The 24,741-nt window shown below is 32.3% G+C and overlaps 4 protein-coding genes and 1 long non-coding RNA gene across 6 annotated transcripts in view; 3 read left to right on the forward strand and 2 right to left on the reverse strand.

The window, feature by feature from the left end:
- The window catches only part of LOC108692773 (probable chitinase 3), a 16,430-nt gene extending 15,928 nt beyond the window's left edge, over nt 1-502 (forward strand). The window contains exon 23 of the mRNA XM_018201199.1: nt 120-502. Coding sequence (XP_018056688.1) covers nt 120-278 — 159 coding nt within the window. The 3' untranslated portion in view covers nt 279-502. The remainder of the gene's footprint in view (nt 1-119) is intronic.
- Nucleotides 1-1,418, forward strand: part of LOC108692774 — a 22,851-nt gene extending 21,433 nt beyond the window's left edge. Inside the window, exon 3 of the long non-coding RNA XR_001932007.1 lies at nt 1,406-1,418. This is a non-coding gene — a long non-coding RNA (uncharacterized LOC108692774). The remainder of the gene's footprint in view (nt 1-1,405) is intronic.
- Nucleotides 1,419-3,912: 2,494 nt separating this feature from the next.
- LOC108692771 (solute carrier family 2, facilitated glucose transporter member 1-like) lies at nt 3,913-17,649 on the forward strand. Of its 2 annotated transcripts, XM_018201197.1 has the most exons (9): nt 3,913-4,127; nt 11,290-11,360; nt 14,581-14,712; nt 14,791-14,828; nt 14,928-15,064; nt 15,509-15,802; nt 15,929-16,335; nt 16,843-17,114; nt 17,208-17,649. In XM_018201197.1, the coding sequence occupies exons 1-9, from the start codon at nt 4,100-4,102 to the stop codon at nt 17,311-17,313; spliced, it is 1,485 nt and encodes a 494-aa protein (XP_018056686.1). In that variant the 5' UTR covers nt 3,913-4,099; the 3' UTR covers nt 17,314-17,649. The 2 variants fall into 2 exon arrangements, with proteins under 2 accessions (XP_018056686.1, XP_018056685.1); XM_018201196.1 differs by lacking the exon at nt 3,913-4,127 and adding an exon at nt 10,782-10,879 and having other exon boundaries at nt 14,791-15,064.
- A 72-nt stretch (nt 17,650-17,721) lies between these two features.
- LOC108692772 (solute carrier family 25 member 35-like) lies at nt 17,722-22,140 on the reverse strand. The gene is made up of 5 exons (XM_018201198.1): nt 21,832-22,140; nt 19,860-20,241; nt 19,006-19,224; nt 18,613-18,727; nt 17,722-18,071 (listed from the first exon to the last, which is right to left on the reverse strand). The coding sequence occupies exons 1-5, from the start codon at nt 21,852-21,854 to the stop codon at nt 17,869-17,871; spliced, it is 942 nt and encodes a 313-aa protein (XP_018056687.1). The 5' UTR covers nt 21,855-22,140; the 3' UTR covers nt 17,722-17,868.
- Nucleotides 22,141-23,061: 921 nt separating this feature from the next.
- On the reverse strand, nt 23,062-24,191 carry LOC108692765 (YEATS domain-containing protein 4). The gene is made up of 4 exons (XM_018201188.1): nt 23,986-24,191; nt 23,583-23,864; nt 23,313-23,493; nt 23,062-23,234 (listed from the first exon to the last, which is right to left on the reverse strand). Exons 1-4 carry the CDS (start codon nt 24,031-24,033, stop codon nt 23,062-23,064), a joined length of 684 nt encoding a protein of 227 aa, XP_018056677.1. The 5' UTR covers nt 24,034-24,191.
- Between the last annotated feature and the right edge of the window lie 550 nt (nt 24,192-24,741).

Here is a 24,741-nt window from a genome sequence, read left to right on the forward strand (position 1 = left end):
TATACTGCAATTTAAATTTTCTGCGTTTCACTTTTCCTTCACATCGGCTTTCCGGACAACTCAATATATACATACACACATATATATATATATATATGAATCATCTGTCTCATTCTCAGGCTGAGCTAATAAAGAAGTTGAATCTCGGAGGGGGAATGATCTGGTCCTTGGACTTGGACGACTTCAGGGGCCTATGTGGATGCGGAAAGTATCCACTCTTGACTGCTCTAAATAATGGACTCGGAAGAGGGAACGGTTACACAACGGACTGCACTTGAGTTGTGAAATCGCGATAATGTAAAAGGGCGATAACGTCTCGAAAGATTTTTTTGTCACTCAAGAGTCCATGATTTTATTTGGCAACGTTATTTCATTTCTCATCTCTACGTATTTGTTATAACGACTAAATTTTTTTATTAACGCTTGCTCTTACCGAATACCTTATACAAATATTAGGTGTACAACTTTGCTTCCGCCGTTTTTTTTCCGAAATTCGGGTTTTATTGTAAAAAACTGGTTATACATTTATGATTCAAAGTATTGTCCATCGTTGGCCACTACTTTCTCCCATTTTTCGGGTAGTGTACGAATCCCGCGTCGAAAAAACTGATCATCTTTTGAGGCTATCCACGAATCGATCCAATTTTTTACTTCTTCATAAGACCAGAAGTGCTGGTCAACCAGGTCATGTGCCATTGATCGAAACAAGTGATAGTCAGAGGGAGCAACGTCTGGAGAATACGGCGGGTGGGGTAGGACTTCCCATTTCAACGTTTCCAAGTATGTCTTGACCACTTTCGCAACATGGGATCGAGCATTGTCATGCTGCAAAATCACTTTATCGTGTCTCTCGTTGTATTGCGGCCGTTTGTCTTTCAATGCTCGGCTCAAACGCATCAATTGCGTTCGATACTTATCGCCTGTGATTGTTTCAGTCGGTTTTAATAGTTCATAATACACTACGCCGAGCTGGTCCCACCAAATACAGAGCATGACCTTGGAGCCGTGAATATTCGGTTTGGCCGTCGACGTGGAAGCATGGCCGGGAACTCCCCATGATTTTCTGCGCTTGGGATTATCGTAATGAACCCATTTTTCGTCCCCAGTCACAATGCAATGCAGAAATCCCTTCCGTCTTTGCCTTTCAAGCAGCTGTTCACAAGCAAACAAACGCCGTTCAACATCTCTCGGCTTCAATTCGTACGGCACCCAATTTCCTTGCTTCTGAATCATTCCCATGGCTTTGAGGCGTTTTGAAATGGCATGTTGAGTCACTCCCAATGATCGTTTTTCTTGATTTTGACACGAGTTTTGCTCAAGTAATGCCTCCAATTCTGCATCTTCGAAAATCTTCTCTCTTCCACCGCTATGCCGGTCTTCAACGTCAAAATCACCGTTCTTGAAGCGTTGAAACCACTCACGACACGTTCTTTCACTAATAGCGGCCTCACCAAGTATTTGAGAGCATTCGATGAGCCTCAGCCGCAGATTTCTTCATATTGAAGCAAAAAATTAAAACCTCCCGCAAATGACGAGAATTTGGCTCGTAAACTGACATTTTCAATCGAGAATAACTTTATGATGCAGACACAAATCGACTAATGTTTCTATGGGGTTATGTTGACAGATGCCCAAGTTTATTGTATGACGTCTATGATCTATTTATTTCGACCACCACTTACCGCTAAAGCCATCTATAGGAAAACGGCGGAAGCAAAGTTGTACACCTAATATTATACAATCTTGTGAGTATTAGTTGAGTCTTTTCTTACAATTAATTTGAAAAGCGCGGGCATACACGCGAAGATTTTGCGCTATTTTTATATGTTGTGCGCCTTTAATCGCGAATATATCTCTTAGATTCTTCTGACGAATAAAGAATTAATACTAAGTATAGCATTAAAAGTTGTACAAATTGCTCGCAATACGAACAAAAAAATCGCATTTATAACAAACACTTTTTGTAAAAATGTAGCGCATGAATACCGGCCATGAACAGAGTCCTCTCGAATGTAATCTTTGCCATGTTCTGATATACACTGCCAGTGCTGAAATTCTATAAATAACATAAATTAAAGATTTTCAATACTGACTCTAGTGTATATACATGGTCCTTATCGAGCATTTTTTTTATAAAGACCTTTTTCATATGTTATCGTAACACAGGTGATACGCTGATGTTAGACTCTATTGTATCCATTGTATATGTGTGCCATTCTGTTTTCCATTACTATTATACATGGATAAAGCAAATGCGAATTAATTCAGTGGTTAGCTGAAATAACATGGACATTTTTCATCAGTTTTGCAATAAACTCGCGCGATGTTTCAGTAAAAATTTCTCTCGCGATAAGATATTATGTATTACGTTAATATGTTATAAGGCATATGAGAGTGCTTTAATAGCGGGACGATAAATTGCGATACTTTTCCAGATGACGTAAATGATAATGAGAAGAAAAGAGAAAGGAGAAAATGCGAAAGATCGTATTATGCATCTCGAAAATCATCCCCTTCCGTATACATTTTTACGTCACCTGCGAAGATTAAAATTCTCGTGTTAGCATAAGTGTTTTGTAATTAAGATTGTAATTATGATCCTGCCATAATCGTGCATTTATCAAGAATATGGATAAAGTGACTCCTCGCGGAATAATGAAGATCGACTAAAGAAAGACAAATTGTATGTGACTACTGTTTTAAACACATCTGCACTGAATCAATAAATCACGCATCAATATGAATACGATTTATACACACGTAGATTGAACTCACAATGTCCAAAGAGTTATACATATATAACTGAGGTAAATGACAAAAAAAAAGTGTGAAGCAAAACATAAACACTGCATTATTTTTAATTTAACTTAATTTAAATTGGTTATACAATATCCGAAAATCATGAAGCTGAATCAAACGAAAAAGTAGAAAAATTGAACAAATTTGCATTTAAAATTTGCTAGAGAATCTGCGTGGTGAATCGAATTATGGTTCGCTTATCGCGAAAAAATTTTAATATGTAATATTAAAAAAATATTTAAAAAATTTTAATAGTATATTAATCGTAAATGAGGAAATTGCAAGATATCCGCGATCATTTCCAATTATGATGCTGCATTTCCATACAAATTACGTGAATATTTTCTATAAAGACTTGACAGATTTATGACAGATCGCGATTGCTATGTAAATTATCTTAATGAGTTCCGAATGAAAACTAAGCTGTTTCTTACATCTGAATTCTAAGATCGCATTCAGAAATGTGCGGAATATTTCACAGTAAAGATAAAGGAATAGAAAAAAAGTTAAATAATTTTTTTTTTAATGTTATCTCAAGTTTTATCGCATCAATTTAGTCACTTTTTGAATCTTCAAGATAAAATTAATCTTCTACTAATACGTATAGGTAATTAAATCGTGAAAATAGAACTTGATATGCAATTAATTTACAAGGTAATAGAGGAATAATCATTTTTTGTCATACATAAACGTTGCATCAATTAAATATAACACATAATTATCACTGCGAGTTGAGTAATGAGACATAGGAATTTTATTTTAATTTTATGCTTTTTGTATTGCGACGTCTTGAGTTTTTCAAAAGTGATTTGACAGTAAAATACAACGTTACTTCTGCATTTCGTTTTGGATATTAAGTTTTTTACAATAAACCATTACTTAAGCTTAAAGTTTGAAGTAAGAAATTGACTAATCACAGTCGAATATGAGAAGAATAATCGACTATAATTAATTGCCAATTGGTCAATTACATTTCAGACATAAAGCTTAGATAATGGACAATTATGTTTCTATACACGCACGTCTATATTTCTATATTTCTACTCAGATCTATGCGTGCACGTTACCTCTCTATGCGCGTTGTCTAAATCAAACGGGATTGGTGGACAACGGTATTGGCTGTCCGATCGCTATATCGTTAGCCAGTATACGCGGCCGTGACAATCAAAAGACGCGGAAAGAACCGCGCAATGACGATTAGTCAAACTGCATTCCACGTTGGCGTCGGTTGATACTCAGTTTGTGTACGCTCTTGAAAATCTCTGAATTTTGTCGCGAATTTTGTTACGTGCCGAACAATATGAAAGACACAATGGATGAGAATCAAGGTATGTCTTGAGGTGTAAAATAAAAAATTAGTAAGGAATTAAATGAAATCGTGTGAAGAATCGGGAGTCCTCCGAAAAATTTTTTGAGGACATTCCGAGGCTGCTGCAAATTGATCAAGTATGTGTTTCAAATCGAAATTTATAATATAAATTAATATTAATATTTAATATATATTTAATATAAATTTATAACATTAATCATTCTTATATTTTTTTATATTAAAATTATGAGATTTTTTTTTTATTAAAATCGGGAAATCAAAGTTTCTACTTAGTTTCTACTTAGAATGAACAGCTCGCGACAATGCAGAGTCTACAAAATAACACAGCAGTCAGAATTTGCATAATTAACTGCGCTACAGGAATCAATTTCGCGATGAATAACTTTATTTATAAAAAAAAAAGAAAAAAGATATAGATTCGATTTGAAATGATGTTGGTCAGATGATAAGTACTTCGCGTTTTGTTGTCACGCGATTTCCGTTGCTATTTTTACATGGGAACTCGTTCAAGAATCATACACACACACACACACACACACACACACACACACACACACACACACACACACACACACATATATATGTTGTATTCTCTGAACACCACAGCGCATCACGTGGAAATACATTGTCACCCGCGCTAGTAACAATTAATGCAATATACTGTACAATCGGCGAACTTGTGATCGCGAGTGTACGCACTATTGCATGTCTTGTGCCACGTGCACGTAAGGACGTTCTATTTTTGCTCCATGAATTTTTGAAATTCGAGCGCCAGCACCACTCTCTCTATTCGGCTCTCCGGTATCTTCGTACGATGGCAGATCACACATAATCAAAAAAGCAAATATATTATATTCTACCTATTTGGCCAATTCTATGCCCACATTCTTTTTTCTTCTTCTTCTTCTTCTTCTTCTTCTTCTTCTCTTCTTCTTCTTCTTCTTTTTCTTCTTTTTCTTCTTCTTCTTATTCTTCTTCTTCTTTTTGGAGAAGAAAGTTACCCATTCCTCAGACTATAAGTATTCCTCTGCCGAGTATTGCAAACAGAAAGAGATGAAAGAAACAGCTAAACTATAAGAGAGACAGCGATGGGAGATAAAGTTAAACTGTAAAGTAGAAAGAGATGAGATATAAAACCGCAGCTAAGCAAAAATTTAGTCAAAATATAACAACGTTAAATAACAGCGGCATTAAATAACAGCGTGGAGCAATTTCGTCAAACATTTATTCAAAAGTAAATTTACTTAAAAAAAAAAAGAAAATATGAACTTTGAACATACATACATATAGATACAAAGACGCAAGTCTTTACTTACGTGAATCGTGGTATAGATCAATTTGCAAATCTTATCTCCTAATAATCTTTTATTATTGCAACGGAATAACCACATTATTCAGTTTCTGAAAGTATGGAAGGATTTGAGATGTTCAAAGAGTTTAGAAGATGTATAAAATGCAACTGCAGCGTAATTGTAAATAACTGTAACATTATTGACATGGTTTTCGTATAAAATCATATATTTACATGCGATTAAATGTTAAATATGAATCAGTGTCTAGGAATTCCACAGTCACGTTTTGTTGAACCACACCAACAATGCACGTTTGCATAGCCGTGTAAGAAAGCAAAAGTGTAACATATAGGGTGCTTAGGAAAACAAAATTTTTGTTAAAGAAATTAAACTTCATTTTTTATCATTTTCGCTTATAAATAAATTTCTTTTTAATCTTTTACGTTTATATTAACAGTTGATATATGATTAGAATTGAATATAATAAAAAAAAGCGACGAAAAATCTTAAAGAGTCCTATCAAAAAGAAGGGCAAAAAGACAAATTTGAAGGATATTAAAGAATATTAAAGAATATTCGAAGAATATTCTTTCTAGGAGATTTAGATTTTATTAATGATAAATTATTTTTCGATTTTTCCACTTAAGTGGAAGAAAAAAAAATTCATAAAAATTTCTGTAATCAATTTTACATTGAAAGCGTAAAGGATAACAGCAGATAAGAAAAATACAAAACTTTCGATTCCGGACATCCTTTATATATCGCTCGACTTTGCACATGCTTTGTCTCTCGCTCGAGGATTCGTATAAAAAGTATAAGACAGAGAAAACAAAATGAAAAATATTCATGTTCACATCTGAAAATGTATCGAGAATATGCACATCGAGCAAATGTGCAAATGCACATCATATGTGCAAATGGACGATAGAATCAAAGTTCGCGGCGGGCTAATAATATTTGTTCTTGTAACTAAATATTTTATATTTTTTCACCTTCGCTTTTCTTCTCGCCGACAGATGTGTAATTAATTACATTTATCTTATTTAAAATATAAAAAATGCAGCATGCTATATTATAAGAAATAAATGAACGGAATTAATTTTTTCCATATTATATGTTAAATGGAAATACAAAAAATTAAAAATATTGTCTATATTAATAAAATAATATTGATAGTCTAAAGCGTTTTCCATCAAGTGACATAATTGACACACTGAATCATTTTATCCTTGTTGTTTACTAATGTTAAAAGATAAAATGATTCACTGCGTTATGAAGCGACTACGTTCTATGTCATCGTAATAGAGTTTAATAACATATTCATAATTATTATAAATACTGTCAAAATACAAATTATTATAAATACTGTTCGTTTTATAAACGCTAAGTTAAATCTAACTTTGTGACAACTGATGGTGTTATTATATATAAAAGTGGATTGGTATTTAACTAGCGTTTATACATTTTATGTAGCAGTGAAGGATGTTTTGGCTGTATAATACATAAGCTAAAAGCAAAATTGGGTAAGTTAATGCTTTTTTTTATTTAAATTAAGTTAAAATTAATAACTTATAAAATTAGTTAAAAGTTAAATGAAAAGTTAATAATTAAAAGTTGAATGAACAAAAACTGATGATAAAGTTACATCAAGCTCGAATTAACACAAATTAAATAAAAAATTAATTTTGAAAAAAATTGTTTTTTATTAAATTATCTTAATTTTTCTTAAAATCAGATTACTTTAAATAACATATAAAGACAATTGCAATATATAGATCATCGGATAAATTTAATATTTTATTTATAAATTTTGCACAAGAAATAACAAAGCTATTTCTTGTACAATAAAAAACTGATTTAATATTTTTCTATTTTAAAACTTTTTAATATTTTTCTATTTTTATATTTATATTATAAAAGAAAAATATAAAATGTAATTTTTAAAAATATAGATAATCTTGTACTCCTCATTTTTGTGTTGATCTGTATGCACGTTTTTTTGAAAATTATACGTAAATAAAAGATTTACTTTATTCTTTCTTTATTGCTCATTAAAGATATAAAACAAGAATAGCAACAGTGACGCAACAGTTGATAATATCGGAGCACAGACCTTTGCATAATGCATAAGAAAATCGCCTAATCAGAGTCTTTTATTTCGTGGAAACAAAGGAAATGAAGAACTTTGATTGGTTTATTTTCTTATGCATTATGCATTATATATTATACAAGACTTTATGCTTCCGCTCATTAACATTTCCTAAATGCAAATCCAACGCACTTTTTATCTCTGCGTATTACGAGCGTCGCATCTATTAGTATTATTATTAGTATTATCAACTGACTTGAGCTTTTTTAAAATTAATTTCCTAATATTTAAGATTTTATAGAAAATAATATTGACGTTTAGAAAGATAAAAGAAAACTTATAAATTAAAGTTTATAAAAGTAATTAAATTAAGTTAAAAATTAATTCCTTCCAAATTTACTAAATTAAGTTAAAAGTTATCAACTTTTTAACTTTTTATTTTACTTTTAATTTATTAACTATAGTTTATTACCCAACCCTGGCTAAAAATATGTGCCAAAAAATTAAGGAACCATATTAGCTAATCAACCAAAAAATTTTTTGTCATATATGCTCTGAAATTGCAAAACATAAAACAACAATAATGACTTTGTGCAATAAAATGTTGTATTGTATGTTTACATTGTATATTACATATATACAATATATTACATTGTATATTTTGTTACAATTTTTGATAAATAATTTTTAAACCAGTAATAAGTGGATATTTAATTTTTGCACGAACATTTATTAAAATTTTTATAGTATACAAATAGGTATACATTATATATATATATATATACGAGGTATCTCAAAATTTGCGATTCAAAATACTATAGCAAAATATACTGAGAGAAAAAAAGTGGCTGCAAGTACCATTTAATTTAATTATATTTTATAGTCTAATTTTTTTGTGGGGGGAGGGGACAACTATAAATTTATAATAATATACAGCTGCTTCAACATTGAATTATAATGATCATTACAATTACACATGCATTCATGTATTACATAATTATCTCATATCTTAAACGAAATTTGCATATAATAAATTATCTCTATTTTTAATTAACTCTAAAATATTATGACAAACATAATTCCAAGTATAAGGAATCACATACTTATATAATAATTTATTGTTTATTATGGTAAAATGTATTCATATTACAATATAATGATATTCTACTTTTTATGTACAATATATACCTGTAATATCACATCACTTAGAGAAAAGTCATATCAGAGATTTGAAGATAAATAGCACACTCGCGCTGTCTTAACTATTAGGGGAAAGTAGGGGAACTGTGTGCACCTAAAGAAAATTTATTGCTAGATTTTCCAAGTTTAAGGCGATGTATGTAAACTTTCCAAGTTTAAGTATGAAAATAGGAACTATAAATATTCTATTATTATGCATCCTCATATCGACTTTCATTCAATAAGGTTGTATTTAAGCAAAAGGAAAAAACGGAAAAGCGAAAAAATTTCTCGCGCGTGGGGTAATTGTGCGCAATACAAAAGTCGTAAGAATGAATGAATTGTGGAATGTTGACAAAGAAATCAGAAAATATATTCATTATGTTGCAATCACATTATATTGCAATATAAATATATATTAAATAGATTTTAAATATGTATTGGGTTGTCTGGAAAGTTCGTGCCGATGTTGAAGGAAAATTTAAACGCAGAAAATTTAAATTTTATTATACATTTATTAAATTATACAGGTTAATCGGCACAAACTTTTCGGACAATATTAAGAAAACCCAATATTAAGAAAAAATACAACTAATATAATAATAATGCATATACACTTTGGCAAAATGAAATAGTAATGCCAAGAAGAAATGAAAAAATTAGTGCTAATCATATAGTATATAGAAGGTGGTAATTGTACGCATTTAAAACGCTTGCGCAGAATTGCGCGCCGCGATCTGACTCGGTACGAAATACGATTACTTCAATTTCTAATCAAACTTAATAAATACAGCTCAAAAGATCCACATAATAACGTACTTTAATAATGTATGCAATTTTAAACAAACAAATTAAAAATACAGACTTATCTTATTTTCTGAAAGCTAAAATAATAAGAAAAGATGTGACACTTTTTTGTATTTCTCTGGCTAGCAAAATGTATTTACGTCATATCTTTTGTAGTTATATCTTAAGAGGACGACCCCCTGCGTAAAAATTTCACTATGTGATGTTTTCATCTATTGGAAAAAGAGTAAACCAAACCAGGATGCGCATAATTCTCTCACTTTCCCCTATATATTATTATAAGAGCAATAAATAAGTTATATGGACTAAGAATTAAAATATAAAGTAATATTAACTATTTGTTACGATTAATATTATTATATTTTCTTAGTTCATGTCAAATTCGTATTTTATATATATAGATAATTGTACGTGTACGGAAAAAGAATAATTGGAATAAAACTTTCTCTTTGTGAAACAGAACTAAAAACTGTACTGTTGAGATGTATTTCTCATTTATTTTTGTCTCTGAAATTCGAGCCCAATGTTGCGTCTTTTGGCTGTGTTCCAAAATTGACTACTAGTATTGAAAATCTATAGTGCACGTAATGTAAATTGTAGCATTTTCAGCAAATTTGGCAGAAAAATTTGAAACATCGCCCTTATTGTATACCAACTGATTTTCTTTTTAAGAGAAATTGAATTCCGTTGCGTTCCTCAGGTGACTTATTCCGGATGACAAGTTTTTTCTTCTACTATAATCCAATTTCACTATAATCCAATTGACCACTTTATATAGGTACTTAAATTTCAATCTATTTTATGTGTCTTGCGTCATGGAATACTTGACTAATTGCATTTATTTCGTATTCGTTTTTATTAAAAAGAATGTGACATTCGCTCTCTTATTTGTTATGCACTTGACTTGATATTTGTTCTTTTTTAAAAAAGATTTTTTAACAGTTCTAGTTAATTTAATTTCTAAGGACTTTGTGAATTTGTAAATAAATATTATAAAAGATGATTTTACATAAAAGTTATTAAGGAAGACGAAAAATTTTAAATTTAATTACTTTTAAACCCTGCAGTAATAGAATTGTGTTCGAATTTTACCCAATGAAATTTTAAGATTCAAAATAGATTCAGTATTCTGATTGGGTTATTATTCCTAACGAATGAGAGTTTGAATGACGCGGCGCTACGAACCCTAACCTGACTTGACGAACCCGATGGAACATTAATCGCCACTCGAGACTCGAGTCACTCGAGAGGCTCGAGAGTATCGTCAGTGGTTGTGATACCCGTGTGACGCGTCATCCGCGATCTACTCTACAGTCCATCGTATGTGAGAGATCCTCGTGACGCGTAAGACGCACTCCGCGCTTCCGCGCGGCATGACGATAGGTAAGTGATAGTTTACCTCCCTTCTTCAGAGGGACAATCTTTCGATTGCGGTTTGCAAAAACGCAGTCGGAAACGCCTTCCTCATTTGAACTAAATGTGTCCTTAATGAGGAGAGCAAATAGGAGGGAGGAAAATTGTAAGTAAGTGAATCCAGGGGATGTAAATTGTAATACCGTAGCGCTGTCTATCAGCATCAGCCATCATAAGCGCGTCGCATGAGAGGCATTACGTTCTCTCCAGTTCTCTCCATCACGATCTTCGTGAAAGCAGCACAAACTGGTGCTAAATATGACCGCATCGTCACGTCGTCGTGTTAATTTAACTGTGCAATCTTGCATGCTCCGCATTTTCTGAATAATGGAACAGCGCTCGAATAAGGAATATAAGTAATCATTTCCTTATGCTTGCAGAGACCGACGTGTCCGCACTGTGTCTCGACGTGTCAAGAGTGAAATCGTTGGCCGGAGAACCGCGGAAGTCTGTAAGTTTTTCAATCATCGCTCTCTATAGCACAGCTGTCTGTCTGTATGATGTCCTTTGAATTTTCTGTACAATAACGCAGTCAGTTATTATCTCTTGGCTCTTATTTGAACGGACTTTTTATTTTTCCGTTATAATTAGCATTCTTTATTTAATTCTGCGCGATTTAAATCTCTTGCAAATAAATGAGGATCTGGTATCTGATTTAATTAATTAGCGAAAATCAAAGAATTTTTATTATTTATGAGAGAAATTTATAGAGATTCCAAAATTGCCTGTATTTATTTATAATCTCGTACTGATTGGAATATACTTAAAAGTATAGTATTTACATAAAATTGAATCTAACTCGTCTGCAAAGATTTAATATATATTATTTCATGCATATATTTATCAAAATAATTATCAATAATGACCGTCGTATCGCTACCTGTGTCGTTTGAGAATGGTATAAATTTGGTTTTCGCAAGCCATTATTAATAGTATATATGTATATATGTATAATAATTGTGTATAATAATTGCATATGCAAGCGTCTATTAAACATAGCGCCTTTATGTGAAAAGAGATTTTTGTATTTTGTAAAAATTTTGGCGCCAAATACTTGTCAACGCCAATTTGTATTGGGCCATTTTGTTTTTTTTACTTGTTACCTAAGTTTTTTATTCAAAATATTATGGATAAATTAATATAACGCAGCAGTATTACCGAATCAGAAAAAAGAAATTAGGTACAAATTAACGGTACAGTTATCTAATTTGTACGTACATTGACGATTATTCCATTCAGTCCTAATTTTCTTAATTCATTCGAAACGACGCATATCTCAATTATCACGTCACGCCATTTTCATTTCTTCCGAAGTAGGGTAACTATCCCTATTATAAGTGCTTTTGTATTTATATAAATAATTTATATAATGAAAACTACGCAATAAATAAGAAAAAATGTTTGTTTTTTTATTAAATTGAATTATTAATGTATACGATACTCCAAAGATAATATTTTATTTTTCAACTATTAAAATATTTTAAACATTTTTCGAAAGACATGAAGAATTTATATGAATCCAGTAATATGTACCGCAAGGTTTTAAGTTTGTCTCAAGGGGTGCGATCCAGCAAATGCTTTGAAGCATTCTTTAATTGGTCATTTTATAAAATTCTTTCTTCTGATATTGGTCAATGAAGTATTTGCAACATTAAGTGAATCACACCCTATTAGTGTGCCTTGTATTGGAGCTGAGAATTGTCTGATATAAGTGTATGTACATTGAAATAAATATAATAAAAATAATGATTTATTAATATATTAATATATTAACTTGAACACTTAGCTTATCTGTTTTAGTACAATAATTGTATATTGAAATGAGTCAAGTGCACACAAATTGGGGCCATCGCCGCTTAGAGGCTAATAGGGACAAAACATGTTTCTTATTTTTATCAAAAATTAAATATTAACATTTTTTAGATTAAGAATACATTATAAAAAAAACAAATAAAATTAAAGTTACAATATTTAATAATTAATTTAATAATAAGCAATTTGGCTCAAAGGCATACTAATATAATAAGGACAATTATCTTAGTTTATTTGCAGTTTTTAATCACCCGCAATGTACTATCATTAAAGATAATATGACTCTCTGGTTTTTCTATAGATATTTTTCATTTAATAAATTTTTAATTTAATATCATAATCTGGTGATGAGCTTTTTCTTTCAATTGCATGTATAATATTATTTATAAATTATATGGTACTTTATAATATGTATTTTTCTGGCTGAAAAAATTAAGATTTTTCTTACCACTTTAATCTGTGATTTAATTGATTTGAGAACACGATGTGAAGACCGTTATTCGTACGTTTTCTAAATGATTGAGCTTATGCTCTTTGTCCCTGTCTATCTCCCTGTATTAGCAAAATTATATGACAAAGTACAGTATTTGATATGATAAGCAAAATTTCCAAGGAAAGTGCTGAGATTAAAGTATTAAAGATGTCTTTGATGTTAAAATGATGACAAATAACGTCAGCTTATCTATTAAGTATTGCTAATAAACGCTTTGCTAACGTAAACACTCATTATTTATATTGATGCATGTTTCTTTATAATATCTCGAGCTGGAGATATATTTGTATCTATATTTATAGAATTATCATTAGAGTCGAAATACATTATATTTTTGATATGTATACCGTCAATATGAACATTGCAGCCCATGATTCGCATCAGTTGATAGAAGAATAAGCCGAGCGTGGGTGTATGTGTGTGTGTATACGTGCGTAAGCGTACATGCCCTTAAGATAAAACGGTCAAAGGGTATATTTTTCTGCTCTATAACAAATTCATAATAATGCATGGTTGGCTATCTGACCAGTTTACAGGTAATGCCCATGGTGTGTGGTTTTGTTGAATTTTATTCCATCATTCCGTCCTGGCTTTTCCATGTTATCACTGATTGGTCTACGAGGGTGCAGAACACACTTCATATTGTTTACGATGCTTAATTACGTGAGCGGTATGGTCTTCTGATTTTACATATCGTAAATTTTATTTTTTAAGAGATTGGTGAAGTCCGTACATTATTTTAAAGATATCGCAGTGTCCGCTACTCAGTTAATTTTGAAAATCAGTACTAGTACTAATATTTTTTTCTCTCTTTTTTCTTGAATCAGTAAAAAAAAAGAATAACTAGAAATATTTACTAGCTTTATTAGGATTAACGTTACATTGGTGTAATCCAGCCGATGTATAAATTACAATCCTGATATTACAATGAATTAAACAATTCTTTATTAATGATTGTTTTGTAAAGCGGACGATATCTAAGAATTCCATTGTATAATTGATGACATGATATGAAATTATCAGAATCCATCTTCATACATCGCCATATTAAGACTGGTGTCAATAGATACTGCAAGTAACATTTATAGATTACGTATTAGCACTTGTATTTACATTAAAAGTATTATTTGCATTTATTATATGACTATACTGCTGAATAGATATAAATAATGGTAGCTCATAAATATATTAATCTGTAAGTTGTACTATCCATAAGAATTAACAAAGAAATTTTTCAAATTATATCGCTCCTGTTAAATAAATGTTTATTATGCGTAATAAAGTTCACCTTTCACTTAAAAGGAGAGAAAATTTTTTCACGTGTGATGTGACATAATTTCTAATCTGCGTAATTTCTTTTATATAGGAGTGTAACAATGCACATGATGCCGACTCTGGTGGATGGACTCCATTGCTGGTACTGGGTGGTGCCACTTGCTGCCTGGGATCAACATTACCAGCAGGATATAACTTAGGTGTCATGAACAATCCTGCCCATGTTCGTAGAAAACCAATACGCGATTTCATCGAGCATAATGTACCTGAAATTATACACTGTTGTATATTTGGCTTACAGCTAATGCAATCGTTCTGCAATGACAGTATCAGAGAAAGGTATAACGTACAATTGTCCAGCCATGAGCTCCAGGTACTCTGGTCCGTCATAGTATCGGTCTTTCTTATCGGAGGTGTGTCTGGGTCTTTAATCGCTAGTTGGCTGAGCGACAGATTCGGACGGAAAGGCGCGCTGAGCATTGGAAATGTTTGCGGGATTGTAGGAGCCGTTCTGTTCATGTTCGTACGAACCATGAACTCAGTCGAGCTTTTTCTGCTTGGCCGAGTGATTGTCGGTGAGTTAAAAAATCGTTAATTTAATCCGTGCTCGATTTAATCCGATCCCAATTAGGCGTTTAATTAATGCAAGAACATATAGCGATAAAACTATAATTACAACTTGAAAAGTTGATCAGCTTCCTTTTTTAAACTTACGTACTATAGTATTAACAAGAAATTTTTGTGTATATTATGCTATATTGTTGTACTATATTACAGTATATTATATTATGCCAAGTATATTATGCAAGATATTTTAGGAAAAATATAACCTTTTCTTACATCAAAAGAACGCAGAACGTTTGGCACGATGTTATATTTACTTAAAAAAATCATTTTCATTAAAAGAACCGACTGCTTTTTGTACTTTCAATTTGAAGGCACGTATAAGTCTTCATCTTTTTAATTTAATTTAAAAATTTTCATAATATATAATGTAATGGTTCTAAATATATTCGTAGGACTTTCCGGCGGTCTAGCTACTTCTTTGGTCCCGATGTACATGACTGAAATAGCACCTTTAAAATTGAGAGGGGCCGTCGGGGTCTTGTGTCAATTGGGTATCACCTGCGGTGTGCTGATGGGCCAAATTGCTGGGCTCGAAACTGTCCTGGGTACTCCTGAGTCCTGGCATATAATGTTAGCATCTTTCTCACCGCTATGCCTTGCTGCCTTATTATTAACTGTACTGACTTTGCCAGAAAGTCCAAAATATTTGTACATAATCAGAGGAGAACAAGGAAAGGCTCTTAAAGGTGTGATAACTTTTATTTGCAAATAATCATCCGGGTATATAAATGATATAAATTAGAATCTATCAGTTTTCGTTTTAGCTCGCTTACCATTATTACTTTTATATCTTAAATTCGGATTGCTTTTAGAGCTTAGCCGTTTGCGCAAAATGGACATAATGCTCTTGCAAAACGAGATCACTAGCTTGCAACAAGAATTAGCAACAAGATCGGCGAGTGAAACATGGAGCATTAAGCGCGTGTTGAGAGAGCCGACCGTGAGATTAGCTCTATTTTTAGTGTGCCTCCTACAATTTGGTCAGCAACTTAGTGGCATTAATGCGGTTTTTTATTACTCAAACACCATATTTCTTAGTGCTGGCTTGGGAATTGCTGGTGCTCAATATGCGACTATAGCCACTGGTGTTGCAAATATGGGAATGGCGATGATTTCTGTGCTGGTAATGTCACTATTTAGCAGAAGAAAAGTATTGTTCTTGAGTTGTTACTTATGCATAGGATGCCTTCTCTTTTTGAAACTCTCTATCGCACTAATTGTAAGTATAAATAATTGTAATAATTTTAAATAGCATATTTTTACGATATGTTTATTATATTATAATTTCAATAATATATACATAAAAATACACACATATATATATATATATATATATATATATATGATTATTAAAAATAAACAGTTATAACTGAAAATGGTTAAAGTGACTCTTGATGCTTAATAATGTTTATATTCGCAAGTTGTTTGCAATGTTTCAAAGACGTTTATTAGCATCATTATTAAATTGATATTAATGTAATTTGTGATGTTATTTTCAGCTTCAGTTTATGAATTACGTTTCAAATCTGACAAGCGCCGAATCAGCGCGGTTTATACAATTGAAAAATGTATTTGCAAATTTACATATGATCATTAATAAGCGCCACTTCAATCGAAAATAAGATTCTTCCTTTTACTTCATTTTTGAAATAATGCTGTGAATCTTAGTAAAGTACAAATCTTTACAAAGCGATCTATACATTTTTGAATATACATCTTTTTACAGCACAAAGCCTCATTCATGTCATGGCTTTCCATCGTTTTGGTACTGGCGTACGTTATATCTTACGGTATCGGTCTCGGTCCTATACCGTATTTCATCGGTTCCGAATTGTTCGATGTAGGTCCTAGGCCTTCCGCTATGTCGTTAGGCAGCATGTTTAATTGGGGAGGCAACTTCCTCGTCGGGATGATGTTTCCTTCGTTACAAGCTGCGATCGGCCCGTACGTCTTTCTGATCTTCGTTGGCTGCATACAGATCTTGGTGATAATCAATCAGTACGTAATATAATTTTATTACTGTTATTCCATGACAGGCCTTGCGTGATATAATAAATTCGCAAATAATATGAAACTATAATATTGTTACAGGACCTACTTACCTGAAACGCGAGGTCGAAACACGACCGAAATAGCGGCAACTATGACTCAAGGCTTCAAATCAAAAACCGAATGCAACACTCGCTGCGTAAACTAACTGCTTGCAATTCGGATAAATACTTTTTATACGGTTTTTTAATGAAATCAACAAATCATTACCGCCACACATTGCTCATACACGAATGACATTTCGCGTGTTGTGCTGATATCTGATTCATGTAATAGCACATCGATGTAAAAAAAGGTTCTTCCTGGTGCAAGATTAATTTATTCGAGCGAAAAAATTCAGGAGCATTATGTGAGCGAATTTTATATACTATTAATTATTTGTATATATTTTATCTCGTAAATATTCAAAATAGTATAGAATGATGTTGTAAGAAAAAGATAATTAGAGCGATAATGTACACGCGGCTAAGATTTTTTTACATTTATACAATATTTTAACGTACGTCCATAATTTTAAAATTTCTATTCACTCGAGCGATCACTGCCAATTCGTAACATCAATTTATTCGAATAGAGATATGTAATATTTAATACTCAACATCCTTGAAAAAAATCTTACAAAAGTCTCGCTTTGTATACATCTAGGAGGTATATAAATACACTGAAATACATGTATAATTTGTATACACATTGAAAACTAACATCAATCGATTCGTGTTGTAAAATTATTGTATAGTTGATCTAGTTTTTCATAAAACACTAAGCACAGAACCGTATGCGGCGCTATCCTCATCCATGTTGGGAACGTTCCTTTGTACAGGCCCGTCAGACCCTCGGTGCGGAATATCTTGATGAGTGCGTCTCCGAGTCCTTTGTACAGAGAACCTTTGCCGGTCGCGTCTATCTCTGTGTATATAGACATTTAAAACACTTTTAATAGTTGGCGATTTTCAGATAGCAGTAAAGATAGCAATAAACGTATAAAATTTGTCTACTTTTACGAAATTTGCGCTATTAAAGATCTGGCGTTATATCGAGTCTTCTATTTCTGAATGTTTTCTCTAATCGAATGTTCAATATTATTCGCTGAAGAAACTTTATGACGAATCCTTTATGCAAATTTATAGTTATATTCACGCGCATTAGAGTCGTATTTATAGTAGCGCATATAGTACATTATATTTATAGTCGCATATACCAATTAATTAATATTAAACATTTTATCCTCAAATTTATCGTAAGATATATCTTGAGCCGAACAAACGCGAAGTAATATTTTATTGGATAAGGATGAGTATGTTTTACATTTGTCCGCTATTCAAGGTACATTTAAATACATGAAATTTCAATTTTGTGCAAATGTCATAAGTTCAGCGATACAATCGTGGCCTTCGGTAAATCACGCGTTTAACACAACAGACTTTGTCACGGTTTTCGATATACTCACGCTGATTGTATAACCGTGTTGCTAAGACATCGAACGGCTGTATGGTAATGGCTACGCAACTACCTCCGATCACGGAGGCCAAGAAAGTCAGCAATATTGGACGATCTGGAAATATCTGAGAGAAATAAAGAATGCTCCGTCGCGTCGCATCGCGTTGCGTCGCGTTGTATCGATGAGTATAATAATCCTGAGATCTAGATATCACCAATCAGTGCTTTTAGACGTATTTAAGAAATCGAAATTGTTGATGGGATTTTTTTATATCTATTTTTAAAATCGCGCGAAATGCATGATCCGTTATCTTTGGCCAGCAGTTGCTAGCAGAGGAAACTCGGAAGTGGAAAAGGAGAAAAATATTTAGAAAGCATAGAGAGATGGTCAAGTATTACTTACATTTAGCGAACGCAACCAGTCCGATGCTAATCCAAAAGTAGTCAACTGCGTCGCCGAGCCGACGAATAGGCGCGGCATGTTGGCGTTCCAGCCACGATATAAAGCCGCGATGCCGCCCTCCATCCACAACGACTTGAAGGCATTCCATGATCCCGAGTGATTGTGCTGGTAGCCCACGGCGATAGATTTCGCAGATTGCGCCTGTAATTGCGTCTTGACCTGCGGGATAATTGTATCCCCGATTAGCTATGCTATCCGCGTGCGAAGAATAAAATTCCGACGCTCTTATTACTTACATATTTCTAGGCAGATATTTATATCTCTTGTATCTTTATTAAATCAACTTTTGATCCAAAAACATTTGATGTATATGTGATCACTTGCGAGCAACCCTGGTTTTTTATTTTATCTTATGTTTTTTTGTTAATCTATTTCTGGTATTAATTTTAAAACAAGCTTGATGATAACAAACAATTGTGAAGATAAAACATTCTTTTTTGAATTTTGAAAATATTAAAGTTCGTAACAGGGGGTGGAGTGTGTGTGTGTGTGTGTGTGTGTGTGTGTAATCAAATATGATATATACATACATATGATATATACATACATATATAATTTTACACGAATTCGAAACAAAAAGAACAGTCAGTTTGAAGTTACAGTTTCAACAGACGAAGAGACTTGCCAAGTTATAAAATAAAAGTCAGTGTACGTTATGTATCATCGAAATTATTCTAAAATGATTCCTAAACACTTTTCCATCAATAACGATTTGATTTCATTTTATCATGACTCGATCCGGTCGAGAGAAGATTTTGTACGTTGAAGAAAGGGCGAGTGAACGTAACAATTACCAGATAGAACGGACTGCCGAGGACGGCGCCGACACAGCCGGCCGTGCCAGACACCAGGGTGGTCCGTAGAACATCGGTATTGCCCTGTTTGTCAACGATTAGTTCGTATCTCTGGGCAGATTTGTATGCACCCAAGCGAATACCGTTGAGCACCACCTGGAAGGCGAGCGCGGGCACAATTCCTGCTTGTAGAGCCAATATACCTTCGTGCTTAGCTATCAGATACACGGCATGCACGGTGTTTTTATATATCTTCTGATACGAGCCTCGTGCCTCCAGCTCACCCTGCAGTTGCAGCCGCACCTTCACCACGTCCACGGGATTCGTGAAGAAACCGGCTCCCACCGCCGCCAAGGCACCAATTCCGAATTCCACACCCAGCCTGAAAGACAATGAAAGAACACAGAACAGATCAAACAGATGTCGAGGGGTTGGAGATAACCGAAAATCAAACATGAGACAGTTTGATTTTTCCAACATATTATAAATATATAAAATACCCAACATAAAAATTTCCAACATATTATAATAACAAAATAAATTTTCTTTTGTTTCTTCTCATCATCCTAATTTACGAATATTAGATAGATTAGTTTATTCGTTTCTCTAGCTGTTTATTAATATGTTAAGTAAAGAGTTAAGTAAAGAAATATATTTCTTGTGAGTGTATGTTAAGCGTGATCGGTATATTTTTAATTTTAATTTTATTTTATTATTTTATTTTATTATCGCAAATAGTACGTTAATTATTTTCATTTCTGTATTTGTAGATAAATGGTCACGTGCAATAAAAGAAAATTTATATCAAAAGTATTAAAAACTAATGAAAAATCTGTTTTCCATATAATTACAAATTATACGAAATGATTTATTAATTTAATCTTGACGGACAAATATTTTTAAAATACTCAATCTTAAAAGAAAAAAAATATTACAAATAAAAGTTATATATATATGTAATATACAATATATACCAACATCACCCTCTGTACTGTACAATACTTTTATTTAGAATGTTTTTGATAAAATTGCATACTTCTGAAATATTTGTCTGTTAAAAATAAAATGAATCACTTAATTTGTACATATAATACTTGAAGAAAATATTGTTTAATTTGGATAAATTGAAAAAATTATATTAAAAAATAATATGTGTATATTAAATATAAAATCTTTAAATTGGAAAAAAATGCTTAATATCTATAATAAAAAATTATTAATTCGTGATGAGAATATCTTCACACAAAGTAAGTTTTGCTATCGATTAGCTACTCTTAATTCATTTATTTGCTATTAAAAGCTAGTTGATTATCAATTTTACTACTATATACGAATTCCTTTTGATTCACTTAGTTACTCGTGTTTCTGAAAATTATTGAGCATAAAATTATTGAGCATGATTATATACATAAAATGACCCTGACTTATATATTATTTACATCACTTTTCATGTATTAATTTCATCGTCTTTTGAAATATTTTATTGATAAAGAAAAGAAAATCATTGCACTTGTCGATTTTTAAATTATAGATCTATTAAAAATAAATTTGAAAGATTTAAAGAATTTATTTAATCATTTAACAGTATTTTATTAAATCAGAATTTGAAATTGAACCATCAACGTTTCTTGACATTTTTGTTAAGGGACCGTACCTACGTCGACAGCTCTAATTGTAATATATTAGAAAAGAAAAGTGACTTTTAATTATTAGTAACATCTCGCACTTTACATATCCGTGTCAGAGTGACTGGCCGGTTGATTGTTATATAACACTCGTGAATCACTGATGGTACGCCGACGCGGCCAGTTAGACAGCACACAAGGTAAAATTGGGTCAAGAATAGTCGATGATCGAGGATCACAAGCAGGGGACTGAAATGGAAATGCGCACCAGCATGCCATCTAATGCATCGATATACGCGACCGCATAACCAATGTAATGAATGAAAACGATCGCGCACAATGCTTACGTTTTCTCAGTGACCGTGCTCATCTTTTCGTCTCTCGGAAGGAAAGCGAGAAACAGCCGATTTTCTTTCAGTTATTCTCACCGGGCAGCAACGGTAGTTTATATCGGATGCAGCGTCGAATGTAAAATCTAAGTCGCGTGCGCCTTATACGATACACATACAAGCAATCCTGACGTACGTTTACATTACATTCTCTGTACTCCTCCTCATTGTTAAACACGCACGATAAATGGTCACGAATTATATTAACATATTATCGGACTACGTCACAACTCATGACACAGATATGGCATTTTCGAAATACTTCAAAACCCGCGTTTATTCGAATAATTTTTCTTTAACTGACTGCTTAATATAATAACATCCCGATAAATCTCAATCTGTGTTATAACTATTTGATTGTCCATCCAAGAAAAAAAATTTTCGAATCTCTGAAAATTTTTCAATCCTCATTCCTATCTATATGGATTCATTCCATGTGCTGACCTCTGCTCCGTTTTTATCTTTTCCGTTAAGATTTCAGTTTCCGATCCAAAAAATCTATTTCTATCTAAACGGATCTTCTCATATACTCATCTTTGATGACAACTCTGTTTCATCTTTTTTAGTATTATAATTCTAAATTTCTTCTTTCAAGAATTCTTGATATTCGAAAAACACATTCGTCTTCACTTTTAATTATTGTCTCAATATTGTCTTCATGAGTTGAGAAATTACGCGCGCGTTACACTATACATCGACTTTATTTTATTAAACGAAATTAAACGAAACATGGAGGAATGGATTGTTGATCTATTAAAATCAGTGCTGTCAAATATAATGAAAAATCTTGACATTGTTTCACTTGCAAATTTTTCAGATAGTTTTCTTTTGCATAAACAGGTATCTCACATAAGTGACTAACAAGCTAGAAATAAAAAAAAAACATTATATTAGAAATAAATAAGTTTTCATTGCGAGTACGACTAATGAAAACTGTCCATATTGAAAAGCAGAGGAAATTTTATTATCTTACCAGTAATGTTGAATATATATACAATGAAATGGAATTTTTTATTACTTACAAATTACTTACAAATTAATTAAAATAAAATTTATAAAATTTATAAAATTATAATTACAAAATTATGTACATTTTATACATGGGAAAATATCTTATATTTGTTGGAACAAGTCAACAAATATCATCTACTTGTTCAATATCGTTATTTCAATTTTAAAATAATATTATTATGCGACAGATAAACTTCCACCAGCTTTAGAAATCTTTGCAATCTCCTCCTTGAATTTTGCAATAGTCTCTTTTGCCAGAGTCAATTTCTCTTTCAAATCTATCACTTCGAGTCTAATCTTGTTGCGTGCCTCCATAATATCTTTCATCGTAGATTCCTTCAATGCTTCAACTGCAATAATTATAAATTTATTAAATTATCATTAAATTAATTCCAGATGAAATATACACCCATGATTTGAATACAAACAGTCTGTATTATGTCGCCAAGCTCCAAGCGTCATTGGCCTATTAGAATTCAGTAGATGTTGCATCAAGGCTGTTGGATCTTGAAAAACTATCTCCTCATAAAATTCGGATACTAGACTCTTCTTTCCTAGTTGTATCTCGGGCGTTGATTGAAACAATTTCAATATATGATATACTGTTACCTGAAATTGATTCACAGATTTTTTTATAGCTAATGAAATAACAATTAGATTCGGAAATTTTTAGTCTCACAGTAAGTTTTTTCACTTACGGGACGTTCGTTCGGATCATGAAAATAAATCTTAATGACTATCTCAAATTCTCCCCAACCAGTTTCTGTCAATTCATATGGTGGCTTTGTTACAATACGATTAGGATTGTTATAACTCTCATGCAGTTTGAAATGCACTTTCTTCACATAGGTGGACATATCCTCGTTATTATATGGCTTGACGTACACAGTCCACTGATGCGTGTGTCCATCTTCTTCTCTTTTTTTGCCAAAGTATCGTGCCACATTTCCGTAAACTATAGGTTTGATTATTGTAACTCCCTATTAGAAGTAAATCACTTAATAAAGTAAAGTATGTCAATTTCTATTAAACGAATTTGGTAGCAGCAAATTTATTATAAGTAGTTTGTGTTACTAATAGTTTGTTAATTTTTTAGGTTACCTTTATTCTACCACCAGAATCTGGACCAAACTCGTTTGTAGATGCCATTGCCTTCGCGATAAGCTTGATCACAATTTCGCAAGTTATCGGTCTAACAAAGTCACAACACTTCAAAGAGTTATTTGAACTTCAAACTTTCCAAAGTTCCTTAATTTTTTTTCCGCCAACATAAATATTTACTCAAGCGCTATCTAACGGATACCGGCTGGAAATGTTAGAAAATTAATATGGCGGCATATCAGCGCATATAAAGGTATGCATTTGTGCTTTACTTAAAAAGTGATCATAATGATTATATGGTCATATTATTGTTAAAATTACATATAAGATAGAATAATAAATATGTAAAAAACTAGAAGGCACATTGTAAACAGCGGATAAGATTTAATTTATAGCTGATTTATCTCGGTCATATATAATATTTATATCCGCACGCACGCATACACTGCTTCTGAGTGCGTGGTGTAGCAGGTAGCGCACAAGATGCTATGCCAGAGAGATCTCGGGTTCGATCCCAGAGATAGAACCGAAAAGTTTTTCGAACACTCGTAGCTTCTCTCGGCAGGCAATAGCAAACCGCCGAAAAGTCCTTACCGTGTTGTACCTTTTCCTAATCTCTAAACAAAATTGTTGTTTGGAATCGACGTTAAACTGTAGGGCCTTTACTGTGTACAATTAACATACGCATCACAGGCATATGAGAGAAGTTACCACCATCTATCAGATAGATAAATAAAAAAGACGATAAAAATATAT

This window comes from Atta colombica, unplaced genomic scaffold (assembly GCF_001594045.1).
Source record: "Atta colombica isolate Treedump-2 unplaced genomic scaffold, Acol1.0 scaffold82, whole genome shotgun sequence".
NCBI classification, from domain to species: Eukaryota; Metazoa; Arthropoda; class Insecta; order Hymenoptera; family Formicidae; genus Atta; species Atta colombica.